The 17,726-nt window shown below is 47.3% G+C and overlaps 1 protein-coding gene across 2 annotated transcripts in view; it reads left to right on the top strand.

Annotated features, from left to right (window-relative positions):
- The window catches only part of MYLK3 (myosin light chain kinase 3), a 45,570-nt gene that overhangs the window by 17,679 nt on the left and 10,165 nt on the right, over window positions 1–17,726 (top strand). The window contains exons 3-8 of one of the 2 annotated variants that reach the window (XM_065641080.1): window positions 5,443–5,508; window positions 6,476–6,566; window positions 7,844–8,282; window positions 12,357–12,928; window positions 16,220–16,325; window positions 17,413–17,506. In XM_065641080.1, coding sequence (XP_065497152.1) covers window positions 5,443–5,508; window positions 6,476–6,566; window positions 7,844–8,282; window positions 12,357–12,928; window positions 16,220–16,325; window positions 17,413–17,506 — 1,368 coding nt within the window. The remainder of the gene's footprint in view (window positions 1–5,442; window positions 5,509–6,475; window positions 6,567–7,843; window positions 8,283–12,356; window positions 12,929–16,219; window positions 16,326–17,412; window positions 17,507–17,726) is intronic. The other variant, XM_065641081.1, reaches the window with a different exon arrangement.

The following is a 17,726-nucleotide window of genomic DNA, read 5'->3' as shown; positions in this document are numbered from 1 at the left end:
CTCAAGATCCGCTGCTTTTCGTCGCTCACACAACACTCCAGTTCCTCAGATGTAATTTGGGGAGTACTGAAGATGAAGCAAGATGTGTTGCAGTATGCAAGTGCAAAATGTGGTTATAGGCAGTAGCTCCTCACAAAGAAAAAGTGAGTTTAATAGGCTATTACATTTGTGACAATAACTGTACTCTTTTGTGGTGTTGAAGGATGGGTATACTATGACGTGCAATAATGGAGTCAGGCAATTGAGGATTTTTCTCTTATTCTTTGGTAAGTATTGAAAGGCTGGAGCCTGTCGGTGGAACTGATTGCTCTCTTCAGGCTGCTCAAGCAAGATGCAAACATCAGGCACTAAATCAATGTTCTTAACAAAAATCGCCTTCTATTGTCATTCAAAGCAAAAGGGCTAAAAGATTTTTTTGGACAGAAATTGGGCATATTATCATCCCAAAGGCAAAACGATCAGTTAGTTCTGTTGCAGCTTTTTTTTTTTTTTTTTTTTTTTTTGGTGTGTGTTTACCAGAAGTTTAAAAGGAGAGAGGAGAAGGAAATTGAAAGAAAAAAGAAAACTGACCTTCATAACTTTGTGACAGATGTTTAAAACTTCTCACTATGGGCCAAATGATGTTATCTTCTTCTCTTTCCATCCCACCCGTACTTTTGCCGCTGCTGATGGATGCACAGTGCGCTGCACGTAGTGTTGTAAGCCAAACGGCTGTATCTGAGCAGGCGGCAGCTTTGGCTGTATCTTCCCTGTATGTCCTTCAGACAAAACTAGCACGGAATATTTGCTGCATGTAGCAAGAACTCTGGGCCGTGCGTTATCTCGCACATCCTGCGGTGCCCTGGTGGCGAAATCTGCTCCATGTAGATGGAACACACAGTGCACGTGGCGGAATCCGGAGGAGGAGATGGTTTGTGCCCCTTGAATTGCAGTCAGGCAAGTCTGCTTGTATAATATGTAATAAATTCAGAGATTGCCTTTTTTTTTTTTTTTAAAGTCGTCTTTTTCGTTTTACACAGCATTTAGCATTAGAGGCCGTTGTATGTGAGGAGGATTGCGTAATGAGAGTTAAATGAATAATAACACTTGTAGGGGCAGCATTAATGCTTTTGGCTCTCAGTTGTTAAATACGAAGAAGGTTCCGGATTTCAGAGGAACAGCCCAGCCCAGAGGCTCGTCCTGCGACGGCAACGGCTGGTGAGCAATGAAGTCCTCAGTGTGTGGCTGGGTTTCCTTATTGAAATACTTGCTGCAAGTTGTCTAAATCAAACAATCAAACAACTCCACCTTTTTCTTCTTGTTGCTAAGAGGACAGCATTCAGCTGGTACTCTTGATTTAGTGAAAATGTTGGCTGTTTCATTTGTCATCAAGCATGTTTATAGTCTTGAAAGAATTAATCACTTAAAGGCATTTGGGTGAAAACTCTGATTCTTTAAATGGAGTAGTAGAGTTGCAAACCTTTTATTGCCAGTGTCCTTATTGCATTGTATGCTTGATTATTGAAATAAGATTATATGTGGTGTCATAAAACTTACACCATACTATCCCAGACCACTGTGAAAATACCAGTGACTCTCAAATATTTTTTTGATCAGGAGAAGTGACATGGCATGAAATGACGACTCCCATTGGTTTTCACAGGCCAAGTTTTCTTCTGAAGTCATTGCCTGGTCTTCAAACTCTCCCTTGAAGGTGAACAGTCCCAGTGTCAACAGGACTGGCTCTCCTTCTGCGTCCTGTTGTAAGGACACGTTTATTAGTGGTTTCTGAAGCATTCCGTGGCAGTGGGGGCTGTGCATGTATAAAGTATAATAACTACTTTTCTTTAGTGACTGACTGTAATTTCTGTAGTAGACACGCTGTGATTTAGAAGTGAAAGCAAGTCAGTAACAAATCCTTTAAATAAGATCTGTGACTTAATAATTTTGTTGCTAATAGTTGGACTAATTCTGCTGTGCCTTCATGAAGATTTTTTTTTTTTTACTCAGTTTACTTGCATAGCCGGGGAGAAAGATTTAATTTTAGAAGTTTCAGTTGACAAAGACATGCTGGTGCTAGATATGTATTTCAGATCCTTGTCATTGTACTCTATTTTTAAATTCGAGTGCCAGCCAACCTAAAGAGCACACCCTGCATCTATGCTGGGGGCTCTGTGTCCGTGCTATGAAGCTGAATTCTTCCAAGCCTTAGCACAAGGCCACCCAATCTACTTTTATATTTTTCCTATTTAGTGAAGAGAAACGCTCTAGCAAGTTCTTTTCCTTATCACGGAACTAAAACTGGTCACAAAAACAGTCCTCCTCCCTCCAGAGGTCTGCTCAGGCATTGGCAATTGTTCAGATACTTGTCTATCAACAGCCACTTGAGAAAGAATTTTAAATGGTTTTGTGACGTCAAGGAGGCCCAAGAAAATATAGTCTTGTGCCAAATTACCTCCATTATTGAAAGCACACAGTAAGAAACAGATAACACAGAAATAAATCTTTTGTGCAGTAGCTGCCTCATGATATGCTCTAGCAACTCCAATAAGTGAGGTTGTCTGGTATAGGAATAGCTGAAGAAGATTAACTTTCAGACTCTCATTTTCTAATTTATGATTAATGAAAATCCAACCTGATCTATTTGCCATCCTGCTGTCTGGAAAAAATGTCTGCGGGTAGCTTGGACCTTGCAGAGGGAAATGCCCCGACCAAGTTACAGCCCACGAAAGTGAACAATTTAAGTATGATGGACAAAAAACTGAATCTCTTGAATGAAAAGATGGACAAAATGTTGCGCTTCCAAGAAGATCTGACAGGCAAATTGCAGCGAGTTAACAAAGGCATTGATGATGTAGAAAAAGGCATTAACAAGCTAACAGTGTCCCGAGCAGCCTCTGTTGAGACAGACAACGTGAACAAAGGCCTGGCGGTGTCGGACGGCGCTCACCAGACTGATGTCCAGAGCATCTGCTCCGAAGTGCTGAAGTTGATGAGAGCTGCCCAGCTGGATGCCTTGAAGCATAAGGAGAGGCTGGCAAAGATAGAGAAAAGGATCGATACACTGGATAAAGTTCTTACATTTGTGGGAGAAGTATTGAAAAATTCTAAAGTGGTGGATTTTATTCTCAAAGGCATCGTGCCCTGGAAGAAGGGGAGTCTGCTGGAAATCCTTGTTGAGGTTGGTTTCGTTTTACCGTTCTTCATATTTTTCTTTATGATGTAGCAGGGTTTAGGATCTCCTGCCGATTTCTTGCATATGACAGAATCGAGGTTTTCCTTTCAGTATTGCTGTTCCAGGCTCAGAACGTGCCTGGTGTCCGACGTCTGAGCTCCCAGAGCGGGCGCACAGCCCTGGGACCAGGACGAGGGGTAGGTGGCTGCTGGAAAGGGAAATTCAGCTTCTACCAGGACTCAAAGACCAGCAATGTCATTAAATTAGTGGCTGAACTGAGGCCCCGGTGAAATGTATGTGTTACATACTGCGAGCGTTTTTTTGTTGGAAAAAGCTTCCATTTTCTTGATTGATTGTGAATTCTGAACACAACACCAGTTACTAAAACCTGTGCTGTGGTAACGTTACTGGGCAGACCGGTACGTCCTTAGACATCTAATTTGTCTTTAGCTACTTCCTTGTGATGAATCTGTGGCTTCGTCAACTCCTTCGTACCGTTCACTCCCCAAATCAAATAGTTCTTGTGTTTGCAAGTTCCTAGACATAAATTCTGATGCATTTCTTAATTATTGATGACAATGAGAGAGGAACACACAAGATCCCTAAGTAGTTGATACCGTGTTTTGGAATCTATTAACATTGTCTTTAAAAGTTACAGGCATCTGGTACTAGTCTTAGCTAAAGGGAGTTCTCACTTTTCACTATGGCTTGTATCCCACAGTGGGGAAGAAGAGGGGAAAAAATGCAAGAGTTGGAATAGGTTTGTTCATTCCAAGAACCTCCTTGTACATAGAGCTGTGACTACAGTAAGAGGAACTTAGCTCAAATGCAAATGTCCATTTGTATCTTAATCCAAATATGTTTCACCAAAACTGTAAAATATTTTAGTGGGAGGTACACCTAAACTTTTACAAGAACAGGGCTATGCTAGATGCTGACATACCTTTTCAGGCCTTCTGACTGCTGACAAGTGAGCTATGCTGTTAGAAGAATTTATAAAGAGCTTCCATTAGTGTTGAGAACAGTAAGTCACGCATTAGATATCAATCTTAATTCTGGATTTCCAGATTGTCAGTTTGTAAGCGAAAGGAGCAGTAAGGAGGGATGTCAGTGAAGGGAGGTGATGAGAGGGGTGCTGGAGGAACGTTTCACATGGATGGGATGAGCTGTCAGCCACTGTGTGCTGCTCCTCGTCGGGCTTTGCCAAAGAGGACCCTGAAGGAGGCCAGGACTTCATCAGAGCTTCAAAGAGGACATCAGAACTTCAAAGAAGACACTGAAGGAGGCCAGGACTTCATCAGAGCTTAAAAAAAGACATCAGAACTTCAAAGAAGACACTGAAGGAGGCCAGGACTTCATCAGAGCTTGAAAAAAGACATCAGAACTTCAAAGAAGACACTGAAGGAGGCCAGGACTTCATCAGAGCTTCAAAGAAGACATCAGAACTTCAAAGAAGACACTGAAGAAGGCCAAGACTTCATCAGAGCTTCATGGCTGGGTGGATAGAGCCTGAGAGGTGGGATGAGCCCATGGACCAGGCTGGGCTGCAGGTCTCCGTCAAGGCGCTCGCTCTGGGCTTGTGGAACATGCAACACACATGGGGCAAGCGGAGAGTTTTCTGACTAACTCTGGTTGTGCGATGTGACCGTCATTGTTCTCCTCTTCTGTTTCTGGTCGCGAATGGTTCTGAAAGCAGAGCGTAACGTCAGTTATAAGACCTTAAGATATGTCTATACTTTGATCACGGGTTGCTGAGGGAAATGTGAACGAGGTTTGAACCAGTGCGGCAGCGTCTGTGTGTGACCTCGTCGGGGTGACATGGAGCAAAGCACAGGCGAATTTAGGAAAAACTCGGCTTGCACTGAGCCATGTGCTGACTTTGCTCTGGCTTTTGCAGCCTGTTCTGCGATAGCAGCATAGACACGTCCAAAGAGCTCCAGCGTTGCCCAGGGGTTTCACACAGAAAGAATCTGCTACCTCTTTGTCTCTGTTTCCCAACCTTTGCTGTTTGTGATGGCGAGTGCTCAGCCAAGGGCGCTCGCTGTGGGGACAGGAGGGGACGCCACCGTTTTCATCTCTGCGGGGACCGTTCGATGGTGTGACAGCATTCCAGGAATGCCATGGGAGTATTTACAGAGTAAGTTTCGTGGGGTTGAGTCAAATGGATAAAAGACTATGAATTGAGCTTCATTAGATGCAAACTTCTAACTTCTTATTTTAAAAACAAACAGATGGAAAAACCCACCAGCGTTAAACTGTCACTTATCCAAGGCTTTCTTTGCACGTAGGATTTTGCAAGAATAATGTTCTCCCTGGTCATCGGCGCAGGTTTGCTTAGAGCTCTGATAAAAATGGTAATGATTTTGTTACTACTTTTAATCTTTGGGTGTTTTGTTTTCGGGGGCTCTCTTGTGGAATCTATATGGTTGGAGCATAAAATTCTTAATTGCTTTTACTTACAGATGAAGGGGCTGATTTGCAGCAATTTTGTAATCAGAGTTATCTGCAAAAATATTTGAAATGTTGCTTATTTGCTGGTATAAGTAAGGATAGGATTCTGCTCATCACTAGATTTTAACTACATGTGAACCAAGAAATGTTATGCCTTTTCCTATTTTTGTGTCATGCTTTTCGCAGTTATTGAGTTTAAATTTTATTTCAAATGTATTGCTGTGTGAAGTGTTTAGTGGTGCTATTACAAAATATTCCTCCTCTGTACTTTCTTAATTGGAGCAAGAAATTTGCTTAAAGATAAAAACCTGCTTCTAAAAGACAACAAGTCTGTTTTTAACCATGCCGAAGGTGACATGCGTAATGTCAAGTACATGCACAAGAGTTGCCATAAAGCTAGAGGCTCTTTTTCTGCTATCACCTCTATCATAGCTCAAATCCTGAATCTTCAGATGCCTGGAGGCAAATATTTTAACAATATCTTCAGAGAAATTGTTTATATTTCAGTCACCAGCCAAAAAGCGGCAGAAATACAGTATCATTTCTTTTTCTAATCTCTCTCTTATGTTTCATGGTTTTTAATCAAGATGAGTAAAGATGACAGGAGACAAAATCTCTGACAGTGGGAGTTTTGGAAAGCGGCGAGCTTGTGTTATTCCGTGTCATCTTGTTTTAGAAGTACGCCCGTCTGCAAAAGCGGAGAGAGTTTGGAAGAAGGGATTAAACACAGCAGTAACTAAAAATCTGGAAGATCAGAGGTGTTAGTGTCCATTTTACAGAGTCTGAACGCCTACGCAGTTGGAGGAACCTACTGGGAAATAAACATCCTTGGCCATAACTGTTATTTTTATGTTCTCCTGTCATTTTTAGGCCAAAGATAAGTCTGAGGAGAGTGGTGCAAAACCTAAGCGTGTGCTTAGTGACAGAGGAACCCAAACTGAAGGCAAGAAGCCTCTGGAAGGTATGTATCCCTCCAGGCATGCTGCAAGCTTTGGCGCTAGAACATGCAGCAGACAAACTGGAAATTAATAGCCTGCTATTTCCCACTACCTGAATTACTCAAATGTAACTGAGTAACCTTGTGCACCACTACTGGGCAAGTAGAGCTGTTCTCAGCTCCTCTGCAAGATGATCTGTCCCCCGGATCAAACCCCACAGAATTCGAGAAGATCAAGAAACTAAAAGCAGCACCTTTGTTTGGCCTCACGGTTTTTTTGCTTTGCAATTACGGCAGCACTTGTTCAGAGATACCATGAAGGTAGAGACAATACCATATAGCAAACGTAATAAATTCTTTTCCTTTAACACATCTGAACCAGCCCTCCCTCCTCCCCCTCTCTCAAAAGGGGCCATGTTGACTTTGGGAATATCTTTTTTTGATCAGTGAGTTTCATTGCCATGCCAGGGCTAGATTCCTATTTAGGAGGCATCTGTCAGGGCATTGTCCTGTTGCATCCATTATTAATGTCCGTGAAGTTGCAACAGGGGTGAAGGTGATGTTGAGCGGGCCCTGTCATGCTGTTGTATTCACAAATGGTCAGTGAATCCTTTAAATTACGGGCAATCCCCTTTTTAGCTTCATTGTTTAGCAAGTGACAAAAATAAAACAGATGCTCACAGTTCTGACCCAAAAGCTACACAGAGTTGTGAGCTAGCCTTGATTGCCAGTGACCTGTGCATGCTGCATCCTGAAAGAAGTTACCCTAGAAATTTCCGCTGTTAATATTCACAACCATTGTCCTGAGAAGGTGCTGAAGAACCTTCTTGTCCTGTCGTGGAAAATGCGAGAGGCACTGTCTGAAGTCCCTTAGTCTTGCTCAGTGTGTCTCTGCCCCTCTAATCATGTAGAGGGTGTATCGGGTTCAGGAGGGTCCTGGATGGGTCTGCGCTCCCTGAACCACCCGCTATAATTACCCACAGAGCGAGCTCAGATTTTAGATGCTTGAGCCTTGCAGTTTGTTCGTTTGCTTTACGGGAATCCAAGTTCTATCTGTAACGCTGCTGGAAAGCCAGCAGAGTAGTTAAACCTCTGATTAAGCCACAGGCATTAATAATAACTGTCTCAAGCCTGCTGGTGTAAGGATTTTAAACATTTTGGGCGGGGAGGGGGGTGGTTCTTCCTGCCTTTCTGATGTACGTGACCACATAGGTTGTTTTGAATGGTGGGTTGCTTTATTCCCTCTCTGTTTTGCCGTCACTTTGGTCAAGGATGGTTTATTAATGGCTTGTTTTACTCAGAGACAAAAAGTGGGAAAAAGCTGGATGAAAACAAAGGAGCGTGTGAGAAGGTGAACACTTGTAGTGCCGTAGCCCACAAAGCTGACTCCAAAGCCCAAGTTAAGGAGAGGACGGTGCAGCAGCAGGCGGTGGAAGGTGCTGGCAAAACACGTGGCTCTAAGAGCTGTCAACAGCAAAAGGACATTGGTGTCAAAGCTTCGAATCAACACAACGGTCTTCCCTCTGTAAATCAAGATCGTGCAGGCAACCAAAATGTTCCTGCTAAAGCACACGAGACGGACAGAGCCCCGTGCCTAGATGAGTACCGCAGGACGCTTGTTCATCAGAAGCCCGGAGACAATGAAAACAAAGCTCCACCGTCCAGTGCGGCATCCCGGGAAGCTGTGCCCTCCACATCCCGGGCTATATCAGACACAGGGTGTGAAGTGACACACACCAGGTAACGGCCTTGTGGCAGCTTTCTGTGTGATCTGAAACCATCTCATGTGTTAGAAGGAAAAAAAAAAGAAAGGAAAATGAGGTCATTAAAGGAGGCAACTCCTGCTGAGGCGTGATCCAGGGAAAATCAGAACAGGAGTGGTGAGAGCTTACAAGCAGTTTTGTGAAGCCAGGGGGTCAGAGGGCTGGATGTATGGGAGATTGTTTTACATGATCAGAGCTTCTGTGTATTAGAGATAGAAAGGTGACTGCCCGAGTATAGCTCAAGTGGTTGGACATTTATAAACCACTCACTCCTTTCCAGCTCCTCTGTTTCTATAACCGTGGAGGTGAAAGGAATTTGGAATATTTACTAGTATACAACAATAACAAACAACTTGTTTTGTTTGCTGTCCTCGGTGTTTTTGTGGGTTTTTTCATGCCTTGGTCACCTAAAGATATGACCAGATTGTTCATTTACTAATGTCTATTAGCCTAATATTTTCCTCACATAGATGTTTTGTAATATACCTTTCATAATCCATTTCCTTTTGAATTATTTATTTAGGATTTTATTTTAATTCCATTTATTTAAATTTTAAAAACCCCACACAACAAAAACCATCAAGAACCCACAACTAAAAAACCCCTGCCAACCAAACCCCAAGAGATGGAAATCCTGTGGCGAATTTTCACTGCCTTGGTTTCTCTGTCAGGGCTGGTGGATATAAAGCTGTTGATGTATGTATGAGTGGTAGACATACACACATATATGTACGGGACTTTGTGTGTGCGATTTCCCCATTGCTTGTGTGTACAAATCCATGTCTGAAGCCCAGACAAGAACATGACACTACTTTTGTATGTGTGTACTTTAATTTCAAAACTTTGAATTTGTAGCAGTGCTTGTGAATATAGGCTGGATACTTAAACCTTCCTGTCCAAGGGGAAGGTGTCTACTGGGATTACAGGACCCTCTAAAAAAAAAAAAAGTGAATGAAGAATAGATTACCCAAATGAATGACAGTTCTTCTGAGGTCAGCACAGAGGGCTTCAGGAGGGAAACGGCTCGTTGTGAAGACTGGCACACTGGGATATGTTTCTGCGTGTAAGGATGTGGCAGGAGAAAGTAGAAGCTTTCGCCACTGTGGCCTCTCCTCGAACATTCAGGAACAACTTGGCGTACAGTTTATAGACATTGTTATCTCCAAATTGGTTGCTGTGTTAACCCTAAGAAAAGAGGCACCTCCCTGTGTTTTCCTGGTGGGTTGGAGGCTCTGGCTGGTGACTCCAGGGCCCGGCGGGTCCATCCCAGCGGATCCGTCCTGTGAGCCCTGGTCCCAGAGGGTCCGTCCTGTGAGCCCTGGTCCCAGCGGGTCCATCCCAGGAGCCCTGGTCCCAGCAGGTCCATCCCGGGAGCCCTGGTCCCAGCGGGTCCGTCCCGTGAGCCCTGGTCCCAGCGGGTCCGTCCCGTGAGCCCTGGTCCCAGCAGGTCCATCCCGGGAGCCCTGGTCCCAGCGGGTCCGTCCCGTGAGCCCTGGTCCCAGCAGGTCCATCCCGGGAGCCCTGGTCCCAGCAGGTCCGTCCCGTGAGCCCTGGTCCCAGCAGGTCCATCCCGGGAGCCCTGGTCCCAGCGGGTCCGTCCCGTGAGCCCTGGTCCCAGCAGGTCCATCCCGGGAGCCCTGGTCCCAGCAGGTCCGTCCCGTGAGCCCTGGTCCCAGCAGGTCCGTCCCGTGAGCCCTGGTCCCAGCGGGTCCATCCCAGGAGCCCTGGTCCCAGCAGGTCCGTCCCGGGAGCCCTGGTCCCAGCGGGTCCATCCCAGGAGCCCTGGTCCCAGCAGGTCCGTCCCGGGAGCCCTGGTCCCAGCAGGTCCGTCCCGGGAGCCCTGGTCCCAGCGGGTCCATCCCGTGAGCCCTGGTCCCAGCAGGTCCATCCCGTGAGCCCTGGTCCCAGCGGGTCCGTCCCAGGAGCCCTGGTCCCAGCGGGTCCGTCCCGTGAGCCCTGGTCCCAGCAGGTCCGTCCCGGGAGCCCTGGTCCCAGCGGGTCCATCCCAGGAGCCCTGGTCCCAGCAGGTCCGTCCCAGGAGCCCTGGTCCCAGCAGGTCCGTCCCGGGAGCCCTGGTCCCAGCAGGTCCATCCCGTGAGCCCTGGTCCCAGCGGGTCCATCCCGTGAGCCCTGGTCCCAGCGGGTCCGTCCCAGGAGCCCTGGTCCCAGCAGGTCCATCCCGGGAGCCCTGGTCCCAGCAGGTCCGTCCCGGGAGCCCTGGTCCCAGTGGGTCCATCCCGTGAGCCCTGGTCCCAGTGGGTCCATCCCATGAGCCCTGGTCCCAGCGGGTCCGTCCTGTGAGCCCTGGTCCCAGTGGATCTGTCCCAGGAGCCCTGGTCCCAGCAGGTCCATCCTGGGAGCCCTGGTCCCAGCAGGTCCATCCCGGGAGCCCTGGTCCCAGCAGGTCCATCCCGGGAGCCCTGGTCCCAGCGGGTCCGTCCCAGGAGCCCTGGTCCCAGCGGGTCCGTCCCAGGAGCCCTGGTCCCAGCAGGTCCATCCCGTGAGCCCTGGTCCCAGCAGGTCCGTCCCGTGAGCCCTGGTCCCAGCAGGTCCATCCCGGGAGCCCTGGTCCCAGCAGGTCCGTCCCGTGAGCCCTGGTCCCAGCGGGTCCATCCCGGGAGCCCTGGTCCCAGCGGGTCCATCCCGCGCCGGGCACTGCTCAGGGGAGGATGGCTCAAGGTGTGCGTCGGGTGGTGCGGAACAGCTGCTGGCTCCTCTGGGAGGTCAGTGCTGGTTCTCATGGCGTGCCAGGCGATGGACTCGGAGACAGGCAGCAGCAGCGTGGGTGGGTTGGACAGGGGTGTCCGAGCCCCAGGGCTGTGGCTCGGGAGGAGGAGGCCACCAGGTCCCTGGGAGGCAGAACCCAGAGCGAGCCCAGGGGAAGCCACGGCCCTTCCCGCACCGGCCACGGGTGACAGTGTGTGTGAAGGCACAGGGGGGTGGTAAATGCCTTTCGGAACTTTACTGAAGTCTGCAAGCCCACGCAGATGTGTCAAAAGAACATTGTGTTCCCCTGCTTGGAGAAATGCCCAAGAGTCCTGCCGGGTTCAGCTTGTCCAGATAACCAGGGGGTGTTTGCTGAGAGCTGCTTCGGCTGCCCGAGAGATCCACAGCACAAAGCGAGGGTGCCAAAGTGGTGAAAAAGAGAAACTTCAGGCTCTTGTTATGCAAAAGCAGAAACATTTATAACATGTTTTGTAATGTTGCTCCACTGAAAGAGGCAACTGTTTGGAAAATGAGGTACATTATTTCCTAGACATCAGAAACTTTCTTTACTTGCTGTTGTATAAAGTCTACTTTACAGCTTCACAAGTTTCAATTCAACCTCACTGAAATCAGACCATGGGCTTACGACAGTTGGAGCAGTAACTGTTGACTCAAAAATTATCACATGAATGTCTGATGGATTTTAGGAGCATAGAGAATTGGTTTCAATCTGTATTCAATCTGTTAGGCAACACAAAAGGAAAAAAAAAAATTAAACTTTTCCAGTAGCTAGAATGCTACTGGTATTTAATGTAGTGAGAGAGTAGATTTTTAACAGAAAGCTGTGGATGCTATCCCATCAGAAGACACAAACGCAGACGTTTGAGTGTGCAGGTCAGCAGTTGGAAGAGGACTGGGATGGATGCAAACATTTGGATTTGTAGCGCCATATGACCAGTCAGCCATTTAGATAATCAGCCGGTGATTTGTGCAGGCGGTCACTATCCCCTCTCTGCCCACATGGGTGGTGTCGTATTAGACCAACTGCGAGAGTTGCAAAAAGTGGATGAGCTTTCAGTTGGTGGGGTTAATACTTGGCAGCGTGAGACACTTTGTGTTGAGCAGAAGGCAGGTGTATACACAAGATGAGGACACAGAGAAAGCATCAACATGCTTTTTGGTGCTCTTCCCTTAGTATTGTATTTCCTAAGGGGATTGATACAGCCAGATTTCTTTAATACTGTAGAAATCTGTGGTTTCGGAAGTCTATAGATTTTTCTTCATTCACAAAGTTACAAAAGCAAGGCTAGCCGTCTGCATAAAATGTCTACTATTTGCTCTGTAGGATATCCATCAATGTACACACAGCTGAAATGAAAGAAAAGATGGAGATGACCAAGGAAGGAAACTTAAATGATCACAGAGGTAAAAGTCCCAAAGTAAAATCCCCATCCTCCACACCAGCAGAAGTGGAAGGAGTTGAACAACTGCCTTACAAATTAAAACTTGAACCGAGTTCTAAAAACATCGGCACTGAGCCAAATCAAGAAGTGGAAGGGGACAATAAGCAAAATGAACTCGCACCTCAAACAGGGAAGGAACAGGCATTTCTGAGCATGCCCAAACCAGGAAAAAAGGCTGAAGAGAAATCAGAATTAAAATGCAAGCCCGTAACCTTGCAGAATAGCTCTGTGAAGGAGCCTACGAAAGATCTGGGAGCAGAAGTGAAAATCCATCAAGAAGCAGCAAAAGCAGAAGAATCTCTGATGGATGCCAGTTCTGAGAAGAGAGAATCTGAGTCTGCGTCCGCAGGGGGCAGTGGAGGTTGTGCCCACCAGCGTGCAGGAGCAGCACCAGAGACGACCGAGTCATGGGAGGCCAGCGAAGAGCTTCCTACGCAGGATGAAACCATCATCGGTAAGTTGCTTGCAGTTACTTTTGGAAACCATTACACTGAGATTTTTGTGCTACCTGTGTGTGTTCTATAGAGCATACATAGTATATCTATACCATATATACAATAACAGTAGGAGCACTGTTCAGTAGACCACCTGTATCTTGCAGTTCAGGAGCATTTATCTGAATGCCATGGGTACCTTTGACTATGTAAATAACAAGTGAATTAACATTTGTACAAATTATTTTAAGAGTAATTTTCCTTTTAAAGTGTGTTTTGGGAAAAAAGTTGCTTAAAAATAAAATTGAGTGAAGTATATGTGTGACCAGAAGTATGAGTAGTTTTGAAAAAAAAAATACCCATTTTCTTTAGATTAAGCATTTATTCCTTAAGACAGAGTATGCAAACCAGGTATGCTTTAGCAACTATGGACTGGAGGTTCAGAGAGCAGCAAAATATTGCAGGAAGAGTATCTTACTGTGGTCTTTCTTGTGATGTTTGCTATAGATCTTTTCTTGCTTATTGTGTGAACAGTTGATGTCAGGGCGTAATCTCTCCTGGCAGCATAGAGGTGTGTATGTCCCAGAATGTACATAGAATCACAGAATGATTTTGGTTGGTGGAGAACCTCAAGATCATGGAGTCCAACTGTTAACCCAGCCCTGGCACTGCCCCATGTCCTGAGAACCTCATGTCCGTCTGTCCAACCCCTCCAGGGATGGTGACTCCAGCACTGCCCTGGGCAGCCTGTTCCAATGCCCCACAGCCCTTTGGGGAAGAAATTGTTCCCCAGATCCAACCTCAACCTCCCCTGGCGCAACTTGAGGCCGTTTCCTCTGGTCCTGGCGCTTGTTCCTGGGGAGCAGAGCCCGACCCCCCCTGGCTCCAAGCTCCTTTCAGGCAGGTCAGAGATCAGAAGGTCTCCCCTCAGCTCCTGTTCTCCAGCTGAACCCCCAGCTCCCTCAGCCGCTCCCATCACACTTGTGCTCCAGCCCCTCACCAGCTCCGTTCCCTTCTCTCAACTCGCTCCAGCACCTCAAGGCCTTTCTTGGCGTGAGGGGCCCAAAACTGCCCCCAGGACTCGAGGTTTTTCCTCCCCAGAGCCCAGCACAGGACGGTCACTGCCCTGGGCCTGCTGGCCACACCAGTGCTGGTACCAGCCAGGATGCTGGTGGCCTCTTGGCCACCTGGGCACACGCTGGCTCGTGTTCAGCCGCTGTCACCAACACCCCCAGGGCCTTTTCCTCTGGGCAGCCGCTCTTCCCTGAGCCTGTGGCATTCGTGGGTTTGATATAGGGGTGGGCGTCCTGACCTGGATCTGGTTTTCTCAGCAGGGGCTGGAGATGAGTTGAATACATGTTAAATTGCAGCCTAAGATATCTGGAGATTAATCATAAAATTGCTTTAAATGGGGGACACCAAAAATTGGTTTATGGAAGTTTTACCCTAGAAAAACTTGAATGTTAAGTGGATCATGTTTAACTGTTTTAGCTTCCCAGGAACTAATTAAACTTAATAGTTGTAATGTTAATGTTTGCAGATTTAACTTGGACATTGTCTGCAGAAGTGTTGCTGCTATGAGAAACTCCCTGATTTTACCAATAACTGTCATTGTTTAACAGTGCCGTGTGTTTGTGCGGGTCTTTTAGCTGCCACAGAATGATTAACAGATTGAGTGTAATTTTTTCAAACTTCCAGATATTTTTTTTCAGGTGACCTCTTCTTGTTAATGCATAAACTAAGATGTTGATCTTGTAAAGGTGTCCAGTGGGTTTACTGCATTATTCCTCATCCGTAAAAGGCTGTTAGCAGTAAAATCCCGCACTTGAAGTAAAAGGTATTTTGGATATTTTCAGCACCTCCCTTCTTATAGCTAGCTGCAAATGCAATGATTATTTTACTTGCATGCCACTCTAAAAATAGTGAAGGAATCGCATGGCTAATATTATCCAGATACTTCAGTGCTTGTCTGAATTCCAGTAGAAGAAAAAATTATGGTGTGTCAGGGGAACATGAAGCAAAGAGAAGAGATGGGAGAGTGGGCAGCGAGCTTCATACTCACATTCTGCTTTGAGCGTTTGTTCGAGCAGTTGCTCGGCAGTCAGGGCTGGCTCGCGCGGGCGATGCGTTGGCCGCGGGGCTCCTGTCAGAGCCCCCAGCAGCACCGGGGCTGCGGGAGGGACCGTGTGGTCCCAGCACCGCGGCAGCAGCGCCCGTCTGAGGAACGGGGCTCATCCCTGGAGGAGCAGCCGCGGGGAAGGTGGGGGAGCGCAGGAGGGTGGTGGTGTGGAGCTGTGGGTACGGGGAGCACGGGAGGCAGCTGAGCCTTCTCATTGCACTTAGAAAACACAAGGCGATGGGCTCTCCAGTTTGTGAAGGACAAGGAACTACTAGAGGGAGTCCAGCAGAGGGCTATGAAGATGCTGAGGGGTCTGGAGAATCCTTCTGATGAGGAGACACTGAGAGAGCTGGGGCTGTTGAGCTGGAGAAGAGAAGCTGAGAGGGGTCTGATCAATGGGATCAATATCTCAGGGTGGGTGTCAGAGGATGGACCAGATTCTGTTCAGTTCCCAGTAGTGCCCCTAAGAAGACAAGGGTGAGAGCAGGGCGAGCATATGTGATAATTTATTCTTTCAGACTTGATTTTCAGCTCAGGGGATTTCCTGACCCTGTTGAAGTTTGTCTGTGTTGTAACCCAGGGGATTTCTATTTCAAGCAGTTGTCCAGTCTCTCCCCAAGATAATGTAAACTTTGCATTCATGTAGCTCTTTGGTAAAAGCTCTACAGGCTCTCTAATTGTAGGTGAAAAAACACTTCTCCATGTGGCAAGCCCAGCTCCATTTCACTTCACCTGGTGGCCCTGGTTTCTGCACTGAAGGAGGGAATGAGGACTCTGTTCAGTGGTGCCCAACGCCAGGGTGAGGGGCAACGGGCACAGACTGAAACACAGGAGGCTCCATCTGAACGTGAGGAGAAACTTCTTTGCTGGGAGGTGCTGGAGCCTGGACCAGGCTGCCCAGAGCGGGTGTGGAGTCTCCTGCTCCGAGACATTCAAACCCGCCTGGACCGACCTGTGTGATCTGCTCTGGTGACCCTGCGTGAGCAGCGCTGGGCTGGGGATCTACAGAGGGTCCTGCAACCCCAACCAGGCTGGGATTCTGTGATCCTGTGATCCTGTGATCCTGTGATTCTGTGATCCTGTGATTCTGTGTGCATGTCCTGTGGATGGAAATCACTGGTGTGAGGGAGGTGGAACTGAGTGCAGCGATGTGTGCAGGAACATCTCGGTGACCAGCTTATCTCCTCTTCAGATGACAGCCCTTCTCCTCCAGCTCCTTTTGAACATCGCATAGTGAGTGTCAAGCAAACAGAGCTGACAACGTGCTACTCCGTGTGTCGTCATGAAGTACTGGGGGGGTGAGCATCCCTGTCCCTGACGCTGTAGTGCTGGTGGTGGCCAGGGCATGGAGAAAGGCGGTGAGCTGGAGAGCTGGCGCTGGCTTCTTCAGCCGGCCCCTCTGCAGCCAGAGCCAGCAGGTTCATCCCTGAGACCTTTGGGGCTGTTGTTGTTGCTGGGCTATTTGTATCTGTTGATTTTGGGGTGTGGGGGTCGTCCCTTAGACGACTGGCTTCTGCCCCAGTTCCATTTTCAGACACCTGACTGTGATCACGGATTACTGCTTTTTGCTTTTGTTATAATAATCCTGTCCACAGCTGGTGTCATGAGAAAAACCTGTAACCTTCAGGCAGACAGATTCAGAATGCTTGAAGTCAGCACAGCCCATTAGGTCAAGCAGCTTCCAAAACCTTTTTTTTTCCATGCTGAGCTCCACGTTAAAGAAATCTAAGGGAGAAGTTATAATTATTTTGACCTTATGTTTAGTTTTCACTCATGGGAATTCTGCAGCTGCTTCAGGCTTTGTATTCTCATATACTTACTTATCTGACAAGAGGCTCTGATTTACAGGTTGATCCAAGCACAAATATGGCTTAATAAGATGGATGATGTGGTAGCAGAGAAGATGGTGTTTAGAAACCATCCCAAGGGGCATTAACTTATCTGGGTGACACGGGGGAGAATTTACAACATGCAAGAAATGCAGTCTGTGGAGTGGCTACAGTTACTGTTGTTATAGTCGTTTAAAAAGTTACGAGATCAGGACAGAAATATCCTTGTTAATATACCCACTAATGCATCACTGAAGGACAGCAAGCGGGTACAGTTACAGAACCGAAAAAAAATATCGTCAGGTCATCATACCACAGTGAAATGTAGTAATACGAAGAGGGCATAATATTTTAATGTAAGCATTGAACAACTGGCTGGAAAGATAAAACTAATCCTTCATAAGCTGAGAGAAAGAGGAGATCCATGCTGCTGGCCACCTGATTCTGTTCACTTTGTACTGTGCTATTTTTAATCAACGACTAGAATAGTTGCATGAAGAGTTTCTGGCGTGAGCTGGGTCAAGCCCATTTCCCATCTTTCATTTGGTATCAACAGGGGGCGATTTGGGCAAGTTCACAAGTGCACGGAAATATCGACTGGTCTCAACCTGGCAGCCAAAATCATCAAAGTGAAAGGAGCGAGAGAGAGGGTGAGTGTGTTGCGGCGAACCTGGGTGAGCAGGCGCTAAGCCCGGCCTTAGCGCAGGCACCGGCACGGAACCGCTGCCCTGGATCAAATACCGTAAAATGCTTCTTAGTAAGGAGCAGCGTGGACTTTACATGACTGCTTGTCATCTCCCGTGTTTGGGATTAAACCTTCTGTCCACGTGAGACTTGTGATACAGCTGCAGTTGGGTTTTACAAATAATT

Source organism: Caloenas nicobarica, chromosome 9, assembly GCF_036013445.1.
Source record: "Caloenas nicobarica isolate bCalNic1 chromosome 9, bCalNic1.hap1, whole genome shotgun sequence".
Classification (NCBI taxonomy): domain Eukaryota; kingdom Metazoa; phylum Chordata; class Aves; order Columbiformes; family Columbidae; genus Caloenas; species Caloenas nicobarica.
Note: the sequence above shows the minus strand (reverse complement) of the source record. Positions and strands in the feature narration are given on the sequence as shown.